At 35.0% G+C, this 19,004-nt stretch overlaps 4 protein-coding genes and 1 non-coding gene across 5 annotated transcripts; 1 reads left to right on the top strand and 4 right to left on the bottom strand.

Moving 5' to 3' along the window:
* Positions 1–1,735: 1,735 nt before the first annotated feature.
* On the bottom strand, positions 1,736–3,486 carry LOC17882653 (NAC domain-containing protein 79). The gene is made up of 3 exons (XM_006288078.2): positions 3,052–3,486; positions 2,663–2,940; positions 1,736–2,539 (listed from the first exon to the last, which is right to left on the bottom strand). The coding sequence occupies exons 1-3, from the start codon at positions 3,242–3,244 to the stop codon at positions 1,997–1,999; spliced, it is 1,014 nt and encodes a 337-aa protein (XP_006288140.1). The 5' UTR covers positions 3,245–3,486; the 3' UTR covers positions 1,736–1,996.
* Positions 3,487–7,557: 4,071 nt separating this feature from the next.
* TRNAA-AGC lies at positions 7,558–7,630 on the top strand. The gene has a single exon. It is a non-coding gene; the product is annotated as a tRNA-Ala (tRNA).
* Positions 7,631–7,831: 201 nt separating this feature from the next.
* Positions 7,832–9,889, bottom strand: LOC17882244 (F-box protein At5g07670). Its single transcript, XM_006287587.2, has 2 exons — positions 8,493–9,889; positions 7,832–8,278 (listed from the first exon to the last, which is right to left on the bottom strand). The coding sequence occupies exons 1-2, from the start codon at positions 9,656–9,658 to the stop codon at positions 8,011–8,013; spliced, it is 1,434 nt and encodes a 477-aa protein (XP_006287649.1). The 5' UTR covers positions 9,659–9,889; the 3' UTR covers positions 7,832–8,010.
* Positions 9,890–10,021: 132 nt separating this feature from the next.
* LOC17884279 (structural maintenance of chromosomes protein 6A) lies at positions 10,022–17,181 on the bottom strand. The gene is made up of 28 exons (XM_006286897.2): positions 17,002–17,181; positions 16,686–16,791; positions 16,445–16,578; positions 16,224–16,279; positions 16,041–16,127; positions 15,653–15,973; positions 15,194–15,313; positions 14,771–14,905; positions 14,578–14,654; positions 14,406–14,481; positions 14,222–14,296; positions 14,005–14,109; positions 13,678–13,847; positions 13,476–13,578; positions 13,261–13,373; positions 12,897–13,098; positions 12,591–12,722; positions 12,396–12,510; positions 12,145–12,230; positions 11,980–12,075; positions 11,697–11,833; positions 11,498–11,600; positions 11,319–11,398; positions 11,136–11,214; positions 10,991–11,045; positions 10,573–10,670; positions 10,382–10,476; positions 10,022–10,296 (listed from the first exon to the last, which is right to left on the bottom strand). The coding sequence occupies exons 1-28, from the start codon at positions 17,144–17,146 to the stop codon at positions 10,239–10,241; spliced, it is 3,159 nt and encodes a 1,052-aa protein (XP_006286959.1). The 5' UTR covers positions 17,147–17,181; the 3' UTR covers positions 10,022–10,238.
* A 428-nt stretch (positions 17,182–17,609) lies between these two features.
* On the bottom strand, positions 17,610–18,486 carry LOC111830243. Its single transcript, XM_023781927.1, is given in 4 exon segments — positions 17,610–17,754; positions 17,881–18,164; positions 18,230–18,360; positions 18,363–18,486. Coding segments are annotated over 4 exon segments (672 nt in total). The 3' UTR covers positions 17,610–17,621.
* Between the last annotated feature and the right edge of the window lie 518 nt (positions 18,487–19,004).

Here is a 19,004-nt window from a genome sequence, read left to right as displayed (position 1 = left end):
TTTTTTTTTGACGATTATATGACATGATGGGGTATAAGACGAGAAATACTATAATATGCTTCCAACAAGTTATATGACGGGTCGGGTTGTAAGATGGAACGGGTTTGACTTAATATTACAGACTAAAAAAGAATATTATTAATCTCACAATTCAATACGGGTCATTTTACTACTTTTTTAACCGACACTAATATAAAACATATATAATTAAACTAATTTAGTAAAGATTGATATCATGCAATCTTAATAATTATTAAATAAACTCTAACATCTATAAATTTTTAAAAATATGAATTTAAAAAAACAAAATTATCCCGCGGTATATCGCGGGTCAACATCTAGTTAGAACTAAAAGATGCAACACCAACACTAAATTTTTATTATCTGTTGATATTTTTCATTTAAAACTGCAATAGATTTTGTTACTCTATTTCAATGCATTTATAGTATTTTGTAGTCAGAAATTTCTCATACGTACAACGAAATAAAGACTATTGAAAATTTATTAATTAATGACATTTTACAGCATAAAGAATTATTAGTTATGAAAAATCCCATAATTTGATGAACATCTTTATTAAATTAAAATAATAATTTGGGCAATTAGTAATTATATTTTGTTTAAGTGGGAAAAGGAAAAACTAAAACAAACCGGTAAGAAAAAGGAGAAAAGTTGAACTGAAGTGACGAGTAATTACAAAAAATACGACACGTGAGCTTTACCAAATATACAGAATACGACACGTGGGAATACGTATCCATATGAAATCCGTAATTACTGAGGTGAGATTTCTAATTCATCTGAATTTTATTCTAATCCGAAATTAGCAACATACAAAATTTAATTCGAGTATTTTTTGGGTTTAGGTATCTAACTGTAAAAGGTAACTAAAGTTATTAACTTTTTTTTTTCGTTATTATCCAAAACTCAGGATAAAAACTGAATTTGTAGGAGTCTTTTTTTCTTCTTCTTTGGTTAAAGATTGTGGAAGTCTTTCACTCATATTTGTAATTGTTTTTAGGCTAAGAAAATTAAGTTTGCGAGAAGTCTTTCTTATTTGGGGTTAAAGATTGTGGAAGGCTTTCAATTATATTGTAATTCTTAAATTACTATACTCTAATTTAGAATATAATGTCGATTTTTTATTTATATAACTGATTAAATTAAACTGCAAACTATATATATGTATATATATATATATAGACTTCAATACAATAATATATTAATATATATAGACCCCATGAGTAAAGGTGTATCAACAAAAGAACAGTTAAAAGGTGCACAGTGTATTATTTCACATATATAACTTTATATATATTTCATACATCATTCGTAACAACTTTATGACGGAATAAGATTTTTCATGAAACAAAATGAAAGAGGATATATAGAAAAGGAACCCAAAAACTTATATCCTTTAACTATAAAAGCTAGGGCAATAAAAAGTATTGAGCACATTGTTAGAGTGATATAAGAAACTTGATCCCGTTCATATATATTAAACGAGAAAGTTGAAATATATTTATAACCTACTAAAAGTTTTATTTTCAGCTATATTTATTTCATATATTCATGATCGAAACGATGATTTATATTTTACGGCACTGTACTTTTGGTAGACGTTTTGTTTATCGTTAGAAAATAATGATAGGACATGTATCTATTCAAAACACCCTCAACGTGATCCCAAGTATGGTTTTGATTAATAAATAAAAATAATAATCCAACACAATGCATGAGACCTAAATTGTTTCAAGAAAGAAAGACTAATAAGAATTTGATAAGTTGTTTCAAATTCTAATAGTAACTTCCCCTTGAACGTATAATGGAAGTATTGAATCTTGAACTTGAACAAACCAAAAGAATAGTAGTCGAAGTAGTGATATATAATAATATCTATACAAACTTAGCACACACCACGCTAAAAAGGATAAAACTTTGCAAAGGTTTTTGTACTTGTGACCTAAATTAATGGAGTTTTCAGGTTCTATATCTTCAGTAATTCCAGAAAGGTTCAAGATCAATCGGACCGGCAGAGGAAGATGGAACTTCTTGATGATCAAATCGTTTCCTCCCAAACTCAAAAACCGACGAAGTGTTATCGGTATTAGAAGCTGCTCCCGTTTCCTGCGAAATGTTCAACGTTTTGAAGCTCTGCCTTTTGTTGTTTTCCATCATTGCTTGTAAAGCTGACTGATCTTGCGTAAGAGCAGGACTGGAACCTTGTAGGTTATCCGAAACGTTGAGAGAGTACTGAGGCTGGTAGAGTGGAATCATCTGTAGAAAGTCTGGTTGGATCGAGCTGAGGGAAGAGTTGTTGAAGCAATTGAGTATTGTTGTTCCTCTGGTTTCAGCTTGGTTGGAGAAGCAGGGCACGTAAACTAGCTCGGTCTTGGTTTTGTCATTGTATGTTGAAGAGTCGGTCAAAGGTGGTAAACTAGACCCGGTTCCGTAAGAACCGATTCGGATTAAAGTCGAAATAGGGATCTTCTTGCCACCGGCAGTTTTATGAAACACCCTGCATATCACCCATTCATTCTGACAAATGGAACCAAACCCCAAAAACTATCAAACCAAATGGAAAACAAAAACAGAGCAAAAACAGAGTTGTAGAACAGAGCAAAGCTTTGATTTTTTTTTTTTTTTAAATTAATATTTTACCTTAGCGGTTTTAGGCAAGTTGTGAGCAGAGAGTTTCCCATCTAGCCTATACTCATGCATGACCCAATTAGTTTTGAGGCCTTTAGGAGCTCTGCCTCTGTAGAAGACAAGTGTTTTCTTCATACCCACAAGCGATTTGCCTCGGTAGATCTCCTTGTCCTTCCCTGTCGCCTTCCAGTAACCGGCTTGAGTTGCACGGTTAGTTCTCAAACCAGTCGGATACTTTCTATCCCTCACACAGAAAAAGTACCATTCTTTCTCACCCATTTTTGCCTTATCTGTTGACAAAAAAGAATACACCAAAACAAGTCCAAACTCATTAGAATTCAAGAACAAGAATAATATAAACATGTTTTGTATGTTAGAAAACTTGGTTTGTTAGAACATACAAGGCAACTCCCATGGCTCAGCTTTGTTTAAGTCCACCTCACCAATAGCTTTAGCCGAGAAAGCGATGTCAAGAACCTTCTTGTGTAGATAGTGGGATATGAGTTCTTCGTCTGTTGGATGAAACCTAAAACCAGGAGGCAAATCCATCTGCTCATCATCTTCCTTGTAATGAAACCCACCGAACGTTTCCATCCTTTTAAAACCTTAAGCCCTATAAAAGAAAAGCCAAAAAGGAAAAAAAAAAACTGATCCGGAACAAAATCAAACCTTTATATGACCGAAAACATAAGTTTTCTCAAATGGTTTTCTTTGAACAGAACGAGAAAGATTTGATCTTGAATGTTTTCAAGAGATGGGTTCAGAGAATATATATATAGAGAGATAGAGAAAGAAAGTAAAGGTGAAAGAGAAGTTAGGGAGAGAGAGAGAGAGAGAGAGAGATTAAGAAGACGCAGAGGAACTAAAAAGGAACGGAACCCAAATGGAACTAGAAAGGTGGAATTTTTTGACGAAAATGATCGTTTTTACATTATACGAATTTTCATTTATTTATGTATTAAAAATATAAATATATATTGTCCATCATATTTTGTGAGAGGAGAAAAGATACGTAGTGTGTTACGCAACTTGGCTAGGTTGTTTTGCACTTTACCTTTTTAAAAAAGAAAGAAACCTTTTTCTGTTTTTTTTTTTTTAAAGAGAAATATAATAAAATAGTATATGTATAACAATCGTGATTAAAAAAACTCACCAAAAAAATATATATTCGTGAAAAAAATTAGAAATATAATTAGTCTTAATTTTGGTTCTTTGAATTTAACACGGTGAATAGTTATTGCCAAATAACGTAATGATGAAAATACTGCCTAAAACATATATCGTTGGCTAAGTAAAATTTAATTTGTGTGTAGAAATATTTTTATATGATATGTGCGAGTTATTATTGTAACCGTTTTAGGTATTATTTCATTCATGTACTTTCAAAACTTTGATAAAGAGGTACATATGTGAATGTCATTGGCAAAATGTTAAAGTTCTCCTTAATATTAATTAGTTTTATTTTGTCAACTTATAATACTATTGATTACTTTTAAAATACAACTCTTTCTTCTCAAAAGTAGTGTCAGGAAGGCATGAATATGTTTGACAAATGGTGTTTCGGCCGTTACTCTTATTGGTTCTTTGATTTTGTTTCCTTATTAGTCAAATGTGTTACGTTCCTATTAGAAAAGTGTACCATTTTTTTTAGCATCGGGTGCAATCATATAATAGAAGAATTCTCGACCCCCGTGAGATCTTATAAAATTTTCATTATAAATTCTAAGACTACTATAGTTTTTTTTTTGGGTTAAATATTTAGTTTAACATTCTAATATGCTTTAGGTATTTCGTTGGTTAGGGAACATTTTAGGTGATATCATTAATTATTCTTAGTCAAAATTTTAAATACTCCAAAGAAATATAATATTAGTCTAGACACTATATACCAATAATCTTACTCATCCAAGTAACAAAAAAGAAAGAAATTAAAGGAAGAACTCTTAAATAATCTACATCCATTAATGGTATCTACAAACTTTGATTTTTTAATCAATGATTAAACTCCATCTGCATGTTTACGAGATTACTTTAATTACATATACACATAGCTACGTTAAAGCCATATTGGTATCTATAATTTACATATTTCTTGTGTATAATTACAATACATATAGATCCATAGCTACACTAAAAAGCGGCCGGCCATAGTGGTGGTATGTATATATAGTTTCCATATTCAAGCAAATGACATGATGCATAAGGTGTCAAGGTGAAGCAGTGCTTCCACTAAACACCATTTTTTTTTTGTTTTTTAATAAATATAAATTCCAAAGGTATAATAGTGACCTAGTATATACCCTCAAAGAAAATGAAAGAATTAAATTTATATATAATTAACCAGATATTAGGTGACAAATGAGAGAATACAGTTTCGGGGAGAATACAAACACTTATTATCCCACTTATCTATCTAGACGTAGTAAAAAAGGGAAAAATATACGATTAGGATCAACTATCAAAGTTATTTTACTATAAAATAATTTACCCCGTTAAGGTAAGTACCTATCGTAATAGACATCCTTTCTTTCTAAATTAGTGATATTCCCTACGATCTTAAAGAAAAACTCTTATGTTAATCTTCTTCCAAATTTTCCAAAGCGAAGCAGTAATGACAAATTTTGTTTGTCAAGAAGATTGATAGAGAGGATCAGAGGAGGATAACATTGTAAATGAATAAAATAATACATATTAGGGGAGGGTGAGCATAGAACTGATCCAATAAGATTTGGTCGTCTAATAAATTAAAATGCTAATTATAGAAAATGTTGCAAATTAGGTTAGTAGGAAAACGACTAATATTTCTATTTAAGGAAATAGGTCTAATAAGACAAGACCACGTGTCTGGCTGTTTCTCGAGCAAATCTTCCCCCGGTCATTAGCATAGTCAACTTGTCCACATCTGCCACGTCATGCCGAGTTTTTAATTACACATTAAAAAATGTTCCGTGCCAGCTATTAACCAATTATAGGTAAACACGTGTCTTGATTGAAAGCTAACTACGTATTTTATAACTGAAGCAACAGTTGACCTTGCTGGCTAAGTACTGGTTCCGAGTTACGTGGCGGTACCTTAGTGGCTAGTAGAGTCAATTAAGAGCGTTATCTTTTTATTTTATTTTTAGGTGCATTATTTATTTGAACGCACAGGAAATAAAATAAATGTAGCCGTACAAGACGACAAATAAAATTGGCCATACAATACGTGAGATGTGAAGAAGGAAATGGAAAATGGCGAAAAAGTTTAATAATGTATATAAAAAAAAGTACGATTATACAAATCCTCTATACATCTGTACATTATATAGAAAAAAACCCTAACTATAGTAATCTCTGTATGAACCTAAACTCAAGTTTAATTGATCATTGAAATGAAAATTAAGTATATATGTATATATATATATATAAGAAAATTAAGTATATAATTAAAGTGCCTCGCATTTACCTTCGAGCTAGCGCGCAGCCATTTCATCTAAATTTGTTAGTTATAAGATAAATCTGTGATAAGTCGTATATATATGTGCCATTAGAATCAAACTTATGTTGTAGAGAAACCACTAATTCACCGTTAAAGTTTTGACCACTCACTAGTTTCGTTATAAATAAGCAAGTCTTTTTTTTTTTTTTTAATGTGTTTCAATGAAAGAAAAAAGTCGTAGATATATATAGGTTATTTTTGTTCATGGTAGATTGTATAAGATATTCTCCTTTCTCAAGCGAGATTAAATATATGTTGGTTGGAAGAAAACGTTTTATTTTACAATATCGAATTTGAATAATGTGCTATATATGTGTGTGTGTGTGTTAAAATATGTTATGTCTCCAGTCCGGAAAATGTTTTGTCTGTGATTGATTGTCCAGGTTAAGAAAGAGAAAATAATACTGTCACTATGTATTTGTGTGATCATTCTTTTCTTAAACAACAGTAGTGGACCTTTAAAATTTAATTAATATAAATTAACTTATGTTAGAGGAAATATCCGAGTCATGGATCTTTGAATTATGACCATCTCCAAAGGGATTCTAATTTAATCATAAAAAATTTAAAAATTATGTCTAGAACCCTTAAATATGAGTCTCCCTTTGGAGATGCTCTAACAACTAAAGAAGACACGAATTGTAACCTTCTATTACAACATGTTTGATTAATCAAATACTGATCATGGCAAAAGAAAAGAGAACAATATGTTGTTGGCCAGTAGTATACTACGCACACATTGCAATATATCGATCAAACAAAAATAATCATTTGAAAACCCCATGTTATATTTGTTATAATTAAGAAAAACATAAAAAACTGATCCCGGTAAATCATCATTGCTGCCGAAAACGAAAATCACATAGAATGTGGAACAAAGCCGGCCCATGTGAGATTTTTGGTTTAAAACGAAAAAAGAAGAGATAAATATATATGAAAGTACATATGGATGAACCTAAACCACTTAAGAAAACCTAATTCAAGTTGTATCACTTTTATATTGTTTACTGGCCTAATTAGGCAAATATTGTATGTCACTGGACACATGTACACTTTTCTCAATTGGGGATCTCTCTCAGACTCTCACACACACATATCAACATATATATTATGTTTTATATTTTGTGCTGCAAGAGGTGATATTCACGAATTTAATCTGTAATGATCTTGAAGTTAAGTGATTTTAGGGGGGAAAGATTAAATGTATTTTTACATGACCAGATATATCACTATTATTTTAGTATTCCTAATAATCAATTTAAAGATATTTTCTTAATATGCAATGCATGATCGAGGGAGTTCATATCTAAGGGAGTTACTTATATATACTTTAGTTTGTATCGTTCAGGTTCAGGATCACTTGAGTCCGGTGAGAAATCCAGATTTATTGTGGAGTACTAAATTTGTAAACTTAATAAGTGTATCGAATGGGGATGTAGCTCAGATGGTAGAGCGCTCGCTTAGCATGCGAGAGGTACGGGGATCGATACCCCGCATCTCCATATTTTTTTCTTTAATTAAAAAAAAAAAGATTATGGTTGATTTCATTAAGCACGAAAGGAACTCTTAAATATACGTATCCATAAATCTATTGATCGATCTTTGTGTCATTGTGTGAGCTTTTTCTCAAAAAAAATTCATAGTTTTTACTCTCTCAACCAATCTACTGGCTCAATAGTTCTTATTCTCTTTGCAAAAGGGAGTAAGATAAAAACTGTGATCCCGTAGCTATGAAACATTGATTACAAACAGAAAATGGATAAAGAAAAGTAAAATTTACAGTAATTGGCTACATTGTTCAACGAGAAGTAACAAAGAAAGAGAACCTAAGAAACTTTCAAAAAACATTTAAGAGTGTTGCAGAGAGTTAGGTTGTAAATTTTCATGCCTTCTTGAAGAATTTTCCGCCTTTTTCCCCAATTCCTGTCCCTGTAAGGCTTGAAGACAGATGGGATCTGGTGTCTGGTCTCCACTGCAACTCTACTAAAGCTGAGAACAGGGCTGACAGCGACGGAGAGACTTCCGAATCTTTTATGTTCTTGCACGAAACTACTTTCAGATGCTCTAGCTCGTGCCAATGTAGAATCACTGATTCTAGACTTGAAGTTGTTAGCAATGAGCATCCTTCCAGATACAGAAGCTTCACTCTCCTGCAAACCCAACAGACAATCAAAATTGGTAAAAATATTATCTTTTAATATCAAGTAGATCTAATGGGTTCATTACTACTAGCAGCAATGAAATTGGCTAACGGCTGCAACTTTAAAGATCACATTGTTCCTAGAGATTCACAGGGTCCAGTTAATATCTTCACCATTATCAGATATCAAAAGCACATAAAGGGAATATAAAGTTTTTTAGTACCCGAAAGCCGCGGCCAAGCTGAAGATATCATTATCCAATCCCCAACAATCTTGGAAAACAATCTCTCTTGCCGCTTCACATATCTTAAACAGAGCCTTTACGGTATTCTTATCTCTTAATTGACACTTCTCCAACTGCAATCGCTCGAGAGCAGGACAGCAACAACTTAAGCAATCATCTGGATCCTTATCGATCTTTTTACAAGACACGAGTTTCAGCGTCTTGAGATTCTCACAATATCGAAGCCCTCCAAGCCAACCCGACTCCATCTTGTGATCACAAACAGTGAGTTCCTCGAGCATTTGACAACATTCGCCAATTTCTTTAATCCCGTCAAACCCTCCCTCGCATCCAACGAGCTCAAGCTTCACCAGTCTCTTGCAACCTTGAGCCAAAATCATCAGCCCGATATCCGAAACCAAAGAGTGATACAAACCATCAACATTCACAACCAATCTCAAAATCTGCAGATTCTCAAACGCACCAATGCCAAGTAAAACACTATCAGAACACTTGTGCAGTTCGAGTTCTTGCAACCTGGAGCACTCCTCAGCTACATTCAACAACCCTAGTTCACTAGCATTGGTCACTACAAGTTTCCTGAGATTAGAGCAGCCACCAGCAAGGGATTTTAGCCCTCTATCAACTATCTCAACAGACAACAAATTCTCCTCAAAGAAACTCCAACTCTGATAAGACCCTACACCAACAGTAAACGAAACTATCCTGTGGTTAACTAAAATACCCGAATTTGGCGGCGAAATTAAACACCCACTGACCAAATCAACAGTATCCAGATTAGGAAACCTCGAAATCAGCCGACCAGACGCTAGAAATCCCCAATCCGACAACCTAAGAGAGCGTACAAGGCGGCCATGGAGTTTGAACCATCTCTTGCAGACCAAAGAGAGAATTTTCCGGTGAGATTTAGGGATTTTCTCAATGATTCTGATGAGGATGAGGTCAGGTAAGAGAAGCGTGAAATCAGGGGGTAGTAGGGTTTTGGATTTGGAGACTGGAGGGGTCAAAGACTGAAACTTTGCGGCTAAATCAAGCGGAGAAGAAGACAATAGATGATGATGGTTAACCCAAAGTTCCGACCAGCTCGCTCGTCGCTTCTTCAATGGTGAAACTGGACTGTTCTCCTTCTTCCCCCTATAAGACATACTTCACATTCTTCTCCGCCTCCGCCTCCGCCTCCCCCTCCCTTGAAACTTGAAAGCAACGTTCTTGAAGGGTTTTTCTCGGGATTTCTCTCGGACGAAAGGTTTCGTTTTGATTTTCCCGAGAAAAAAGCTTTAACGGATTTGTGCAATTAAAATGGAAAGTTTGAAGCTTTGCGAAACGGGGAACTTACAATCACAGAGGAAACAAATTTGGTTTTAGGGATTTTAGATTTTGTTTTTTATATAAAATAATAATACTATTATTTTTTGTTGTCTCTCTTTAGACGAAAGATTCGGTCTCTCTCTTTTTGTTTTTCCGGAAACTGTTTAGATTTTTGGAAATAATGCACAAACGGTCTCAAATGAACAGTGAAGAAGGAAAAATTTATACCCGTCACTCTCAATCTTTTCATCCACTAAGATCATAATCATTATATCCATCTGTTTAGATATTGACAAAAGAGACACTTCCAAGAAATAGATTTAGAATCCATCCCTAAAGAAGATTTGCCATTACAATATGTTTTGTTTTTTTTTTTTTTAAGTTACTGAGAGTTTTACAAAAGAGAGGTTCTTTGGCTCAAGGACGAGGAGCAGCCATTTGTTGCTTCTTTATCTTATCGTGTGACTTCACCATGCTGTCATTACAAAGTTGGATTATTAATTTAATGGTTCCATCTTGTTGTGTTTTTGATCCAGCAAAATTATGTAAATGGAAGTTACCTGATATCATGAGGAGTAATGAACATCCACTGTGATCCCTGTGCTATTGCAAAATCAACCAATGTGTCTAAGCTGATTTTCCTGCTAACTGCGTCCTGAGATTGCAGAAACCGAATCGTTAACACTATATTTCTCTTAGCAGCTATGATAATAAATGTAATTGAGAGGGAATAATAAGTGATGATTCTTACCATAAATACATCAAATTCGTCCATTGCTCGAATTGGGGCTTCAGTCATATTGTGAAGAGCTAATGCAAAGCATAAAGTCGAGAAAGACCGTTCCCCACCTGAAATTTACGACTAGAGGGTCAATTAACTTTGAGCTGGCTATTAACGGAATAGCTGTCTATTTGAATGAATAAAGTTATACTCTCAATGGACAATTAGCTTCCAGAGATTTAAAAATAGGAAAGTTAATATAGGAAAAAACATTGAGGCAATAGCAAGCAAAGGTCGAGAGTCGAGACAATTAGATTCGTTCATTTAAGTTTCATCTTCTAGGGATTAGATACTTAAATCTCATCCATTTAACCTTTTTCAACCCACGCTTGTTCTAATGTGGGACTTTATGTCCCATTTCATATTCAAATCTAGAGTAGAGAAGCACCTGAAAGTCCTCTAGTGTCTCGAACACTGTTTGTTGCATCTTGAGGCATCTTCACCTGTTGAAGAAAAAAATGCAACCAACCAGATAACTAATGTAATAATATGGACACAACATAAGCAAAACGTAGCAGTTTGGCACCAATTACCTCTATGGACAAACTTTTGTCTTCATAAGAGACCGTGATTTGTCCACTGATAGCTTTTTTCCCTAAGTGAGAGTTGAATCTGCTTTGATAATCACCAGTCAAGGAAAGTAGCAATGAAAATCACATAACTGAGGTGAGAACTATAAATTATCCAGTTGTAATAATGGGAAAAACAATTCGTACTGCCAAGTTAATTCGCGCTTCAGAAGTGATTTATTTCTTTGGAGCATCCTCCCCCGTGAACCCACCACATCTATGCAGACCTAATTAATCAGCAATGCACACATTAAATGAATAAGCATATGTATATTGAAGTTTGTGGATAAGGAAAGATATATCTATAAACACTTGCAAGGTTTGACCTTGAGCTTTTCTCGAAAGCTTTTGTAAATTTTGCGTTTCTTCCTAATCTTCTGTTCTTTTTCGTCGTGCATAATCCTGAGGTCATCGATTGATTCAGAATATCTGTATCAATGAAAGATAAAAGCATGCAACCTTAACAGGCATTCAACAGGGAATTCTGTATGTACGAACAATCACAAGGCACATAAATTTACGCACTTAGCATTCTCTCGGTTCAGCCTATGATTTATTTTGTTAATCTGAGCGCTAAGCTGAAAAGGAGTGGCCCCATCCCAAGGACCCAAAGCTCTTATCTCACTCTCAGGACAGATTATTGAGGCCTTCTCATTACTTTCCTGAAATTTCAGCAGTTGAACGAAATATTTTTATAAAAAAAAAATCCAAGAAGCAATAAGTAACTTACATTGTTCATTTTTTGATATTTTTTGTCCTTTTATCGTATATATTACTATAAAGGAATTTCATAATTGCTTATTCTTACCTGCCGCTTCATTTCAAGATCCTCATATAAAACCTCAGCCTGTTTAATCTCGGGTAAGACCTTGTCCTTCATAATATTCTCATAATGGTTCTTCTCCTGAGACAGAATCACAATTCAGTCTTAAGTGCAAAACAAGTAAGAACCAAACTCTTAAAGAAGGTGCACCGTTTCTGCGTATTGGAGTTTTTCTTCTATCTCCTTTAGCTCATTCTCTGCTTTCTCAAGAGATTCAATTTCACCCCTGGCTGACTCTGCATGTACATTTTAGCTTGAACTATATTAAAGCAAATTGGGCTGTAAATCCAAGATGATTAATATTTGATGAATTAATACAAATCCTAGAAAAATCAATTTATTGACAACATACCATATAAGTTTTCATATGCAGTAGAAAAATCAATTTATTGACAACATACCATATAAGTTTTCATATGCAGCTTTAACTTCATTAGCCTTTAATTCAGCTTCATTCATACAGTCTTGAATTTTTTCCAGCAAGGATTCTTTCTCCTTCATCTCTTCTCTGAATCTCTGAGAAATACAAAGAGCGCAATCAAGAATGATGCTACGGGAATATTAATAATCAAACAGTTTCAACCAATATAACAAACCATGCTTTCTAGATGAAGCTCATTAACACTTGATGTAGGTGATGCTTTGATTTCAGAAGCGACTGAATTTTTCAAATCCTGCATTTCAAGTTCCTTCCTAGTCAAATATTTCTCTTGTTGGGTGCGTTGCTTCTGTACATTGATCCAAAAAAAAAAAAAAGGTTAATAATCCAAAAAAGCTTAGGCTTTGCTGAAAGAAGTGAAATATATCAGTTAAGACAATTAAAAGTTGGGCACATCTATCCGATATGACCAGTGCATTAAACAATGAATACATCTAAAGAGACATCAGTAATGTTACACTACCTTCAGTCCGCGCAATTTAGATTCAAGACCCTCGAGATTCATTTCTGCCTCCCTCTTTTCTCCCCTGCATTTGTGTATCTCACTTTGTTCTTTTGAGGCCTCTATTTCAAGATCCTTGATTTGGTCATCAAAAGAAGCACACAATCGAGTAGGTCTTCGAGGACGGGGAGGAAGGGTTGTCTGAACAGGCCCACGGGAAAACCTAAGAAAAGAAGCGGGTTCTAATGATCGTAACTCAGACCTCTTCTTCATTATCTCATTTTACAAATTTGTAGACACCTCTTCAGTGTCCCTCCACTTATAATTTGAACTAAATATTTGTTTCTCGCTCTCTAAAAATTTGTTCTCGCCGTTGGCAACTTACATTCGGTATCCATCCATGGTGAAAACATCCTTCAGATACGAGAGCCTTCTCTCAAAGGCAATGCTCTTGCCAACCTCATAATTCTCTGCAAGCACATGCCTCTCCACAGCACTCTGGAAATACCCAGACACCAAAGTTTAATGAATACTACTATACAGAGCTTGGAGGGTGAGAAGTTAGTAATATACTAATATTTAATCTGTAAGTAAGATTACCATATCCACCAAGACATTAAGAACAGTAGTATTCTCAGAGTGCAAGACAGAGAGAATAGTTGGGTGTTCTGTTTGAGGAAGCATGTGGCTTGGTATACTTAACCTGCATAAACAATAACCATGGAGTTTGCAATATAGCTAAATTTATCCATTCACAAAGCAGAGCATAAACCAAATGATTGGAAAGTGTCTTTTAGATTACCTTGGTCTTGAAAAGTCATAGATGATAATCTTCAGATTGTTATAATTCGCTTCTTTTCCACAGCCTCGCAAAGTAACTAAATCTTTATGATCGGTCACAATAAAGGCATTTAGGATGTTGCCAAGAGCTAGTTCAACTGCAGATGCCCATCTATTACCGTTGACCAATGTCTGTAGAACACCGCACAATTAGAAGAATTCAAACTTAAACAGCAGAGATTGTTATCATAACACTTGAATATGTCAGATTTTCTTTACGACATGCATGTTCCATGTGAGAAAACATGCTTTGTGCACAGATGTGTGGAAGGGAATAATAGAAACTTACCACATGAGCACCAATTGGACCAATCGGTGGCTTTATAAATCTGTGGTGATGTCTCTCAATAGCCCGCAAGAGATTAATGACTCTGTCCCCTCCAAATGCGGTAACCTAGCAAGACAAGTTTGAAATTATCCACCTAATCCTCGAAATTATCGTCCTCCAAAAGAAAATAAATAACATATAAAAGCTTGCTGGCATATCCGTGTAATTGGATAAGTACCTTATTTGTTTCATGTTTCTTCAGATCATTGATGTGAGTGTTTATGCTACTTTGCCTCTTTTCATGGGCTCTAATCTAGAAGCCAAAGGGCCCAAAATAGTTGAATGTAAAACAGCACAAATATGAAAGAGGGTAAACTCTAGGACTAAGATTTTAATAAGAAACACTGCAAGCATCATCACACCTTAGCCTCTATGTGTTCCTTCTCTTTCCCTCCAGCTGATGCTTTTTCTATTACCTTGTTCTCTTCCTCTTTCAAACTAAAAGTGTAAAATCCAATCCATGTTTAGCTAACAAAAAAGAAGAAAATAGCGAAAACGGATTAGCTGAAGAGAAGAATGAAAAAGCATAATGACCTGCAAAGCAATGATTCAGCCTTCTCAACCTCTAGCTTCAATTGATTCAGTTTTTCTTCGTTTTCAGATTGTTCAGCCTGCATCATTATCAGCCTGTAAAAAGTCTATACACTAACACTAAACTACTCCTCAATTACCATACCAAACACTGAGCATAAAACTGAAAGGATCTTAGTTCGCGAAAAGAGGGGACCTGTGTGCTTCTTGTAGTCATTTCATTAATATCACCAATCTGTCTTTCAAGCCTCCTTACAAGATCCTTAATCTTCTGAATGTTATTGCACTTATAATGGTAATCTTCTTCTAAAGCGATCTTCTCTCTTGCAGCCTGTTTTAAATTGTATGTCAAGTAGCAACAGATGCGAAAAGTATCTAAACCAAGCACAATTTCAAAACTACACTTTGAAACATTCTATTAACGAGGTCAAGAGCAGTGCCTATTTGCAATCTCTATATATCAATAAGATAAATTTATTTGATAAATCCAGTCCATTCATTTGCTTCTTTTGTTTTCCAAACTGCTAAATAAGAAAACATAGTTTGTAAATAAGATGTACGATAATTTATCAAACTATATATTTAAAGCGTAATTCTTTAAATCTAAGTTTCAACATACCATCTTCACTGATTGCCGCAAACACTCTATCTCTCTCTTCATCGCAGTTGATTTATCCATTAGGCAGGCAACATGAGATTTCTTCTCGGTCAAGCTTAGCCTTAAAGATTCCACCTCACCCTACAAAAAGGTCAGTTATAATCAACTTCAAGATGAAGGATTCAAGTGATATGCTTAGGTATGATTGATGCTACAATCGAATTTATAAGTGTGTAAGCAAATACACATTTTAGAAACTCAACCTCACCTAAATGAATAGAACACAAGGGACAATCCGTATGACCCTATAAGAATCTTTTAGGGTAGAGCTAACCTCAAGCTTCAACAATCTTTATTTAATACAACTAATAAAATTCGGTGTTAAAGTATCCAAGAGAAGCTTAGACAGGTCACCCACCCCTGCAAATTCCTGATTGTCATAGCAGTTTACATTTGAGGTAATGGAAACATATTACTTACCAGTTTCCGATCAATTTTATTTTGACAAGTAGGCACTCGTTCTTTGAGTTTCACGATCTTCTCAGTCTGGTCATTGAGCTGCCTATCCACATCATACACCCATGACCAAGCTAGTTTTTTTTTCAAATGCAGCAACTGTTGGGTTATTTCTTCAACTTGTTCCATATTCTTGATCTTTCGAAGCAACTCACTGATCTCCTCTTCTTTTGGTTTTATGGTTTTCTCCATCTCATCCAGAAGAGCATTTGCAGATTTCAACTTTGTGTCAATACTTTGAAGAAGATCATCGACTTGCTGAAGAAGGGTTGCTTTATAAAAGTACTACAGAACAAAAGCTGTTCAGCAAAACTATCAACAAGATTAGCACAAGCGGAGTTAAAGGATATACCATGAATTTATCTTTGTCATTTCCGGAATGTAAAAACTCCCTGCTCTTCTCTTGACTCATGATCACACAGGGATTCTCAACATCAATCTAGCAAAGAAAGCATAATGAAAATCCGAGCAATGAAACCCACTAATATAAAATACATGATCATACTTTAAACTTGAATCAAAGAGAAAACCTCACATTATAATGTTCAACTAGTTCCCGTAGCTCCTCCCTTCGGATAGATACTTTTCTTCCTGCATACCACAATTAAGAAGCAATGACATTCAGTAAGACTTGACATAACAAGTAAGAAGATATACAATGACAATCATAGTGAGAACAGACATGGATAAGGCAGATCAAGCAGAAGCACAGACTAAAAAAGATGGAAAATTTTAGCATAAAAAAATATAATTAACCTTGATGATCCTTGAGAACAGTAAAACTAGTAGAATCAGATATCCTGCGTTCAATAATCAGAGTATCACCATATATCTCAGGCTTAAAAGCATCCGGTCCTTGGTTTTTCAGTTCGACATGAACAAGGGCATAGCTGCAAAAGATACCAAATAAAATTGGAAGAAACTCATATCATCTCTGATATTAGTCTCGTGGGGAAGCAAAACTCAGCAATTTCCAAATCATGAAGAAAACACGAACCTGCATCCAATTTTTATGAAATCTTTCAGCGCAGTGGCGCGCTGAGTGCCCTTGGCTCGACATCCAAAGGCAACACATAGCGCAGTCAGTATAGCACTTTTACCACCTGTGAAAATCACGAAAACACCAACGGTATAAATCATACAGCAGCAAGCAAACCCAGCTCGAGGTTTGAGCACGAACCAAAAAAATAAAGCTAAAAATCCCTCCTTTACGGAAAATAACAATAACCCAGCTCGAGAAAAACGAAACCACAAGCCAATTCCTTCATTTAAAAGCAATAAAGGAACCAAATTTGGTATAAAAACACACTTACTTCCGTTTTGACCAGTGATGAAATTGACCCAGTCGCCAAACTCAATCTCGAGATTACTGTGGCACATAAAATTCTCAAGGCGTATCCTAGCGATCGTACAGGAGCTAGGTCGCTGATCTTCGAAAGAATCGCCATGTTCATCCATGTCTGTAGAGCTTTCTAGGGTTTCCAACTCTCTGAAGTGAGATGTCGTTCATTAAGGTGTCTAATGCGCGGGAGAAAGCAAAAAAAGGATATAACTTAAATGTACCAACTTTAGGATTTATATAAAACATGCGATATACAGTCATAATTCGTTTACATTAAGATTCTTTTGTCCATTGATACAATGATGTTATTAATTTTATTATAGATAAGAAGAAGTAATTACTAGTTACTTTTATTAAGTTTTATTTGCAATTTAATTTTTAAGATTTTTGATTCTACCCGGAATGGCGTCATTCTTCGTTGACCAATGACGTACGTTGAACCAGTTATTATTTCACGAACAATAAAAGAATAAAGAAGAGTGCAAAGTTTTTCATTTTTTTTTGTTAAAAAGAAGAGTGCAAAGTTAAACAACTCTATGTGAAATTTGAGGTACAAAAAGGTTCAGCTTTCTCTTTTTTTCGCAGAAAAATCTAGTAGTCCTCCCTCTGGCTCCAAAACCGTTCCCTACTAGGATTCATCATAGCCCCGGGAGCAGTTAGCCAGTTACATCCGGTTTTCTCATTCCATCCAGCTTCACAGACAGAACAGACTCGGTAGTTGCATCTGCTGTGAGGATTTAACAAGACAAAAGAACAAAACTCAATATTATTAATAAATCAAAATGTCCAACCAACACACAATCACTGTAATAACAAGAGAGACATGAGTTGAGAGAGATAGAGAGCGTACCTGCAGGTGATACGGCCGCAACCTTCACCATGAGGTACAATCATCAACTTGCAATTCTTGCATCTCTTCCCTCCTAAACTCTTAGCCCTGGCTTCGTAAGATGTCTGATAAGACTCTGTTTCACGGTATTCATCACATGTCATGTTATATTGCCATTCTGTTCCGCAGTCGTCGCAGTAACAATGCCCACACCCCATGCACTTTCTGGCTCCTGACCGCTCAGCATCAACGAAGAACGTTTTTGAGTATTCAATGAGCTTGTTCTTCGCCATTAAAACGCCACATTCAAATTACGGACACTTTACTGAACTCTTTGGATTAGACATTTCTCTGATCCTCCTCATCCTGCTCTGCTCCCACTCTCGGGTCCAACGATCAAACTGCGCAGGTTCCATAAATTCAAATCAAGCTCCAAGGCCCATGTCAACCCATGAACTAAGGCCGCCAATTCCGCAACTTCCTGGTCTGTGGACTCTTCATCTCATATAGTCGGTTATCCTCGGCGTGACATATGGCCACACCAAAACCACCGATCTGCCTAGTCTCATCCTTAACCACCTCTTCACTCACCAAACCCTTGCAGTATAACCGATAAGTCATGCACATCGTGTAAGGCTTCTTGATTGTTTCTTGCTTTTGTGAACTTAACAAAACGCCAGCGTTAAAAGAAGAAAAACGAAAGAGAGGGCACAAGAGGTTACCTCAATGGGGAATTAGCATTCTCTTTTATAGGTAAAACCCCTTAAAGAAGAAAAAGGAAAAACAATGGTTTTGCCTTTTTGTCAAAAATAGCAAGTATCTATATAACAGATTTTGAAGTATAGAGAAGGGAGAAACCTAACTTCAATCTCTAACCCTTATCTTTTATCTGAGAGAGGTAGGACTCTGTTTTATGATTTGGTCCGAATCATCAACCGACCCCAACTTACTGGAATTGGATGATATATTCCATCATGATAATTGGATATATTCCATCATGATAATTGGATATATGCAGTTTCTAACATTTTTATTTTTTTTGGGGTCAATTTTGCTGTACATTTTTAATATTCTTATAGGTTTTTGTCTGTCGCCTCGAGTTTTATTTTTGACTAGTGAATGAAGTGAAAAAAAAAAGATAACTT

Source organism: Capsella rubella, unplaced genomic scaffold, assembly GCF_000375325.1.
Source record: "Capsella rubella cultivar Monte Gargano unplaced genomic scaffold, Caprub1_0 scaffold_6, whole genome shotgun sequence".
Lineage (NCBI taxonomy): Eukaryota > Viridiplantae > Streptophyta > Magnoliopsida > Brassicales > Brassicaceae > Capsella > Capsella rubella.
This window is presented reverse-complemented; position numbering and strand designations above follow the sequence as displayed.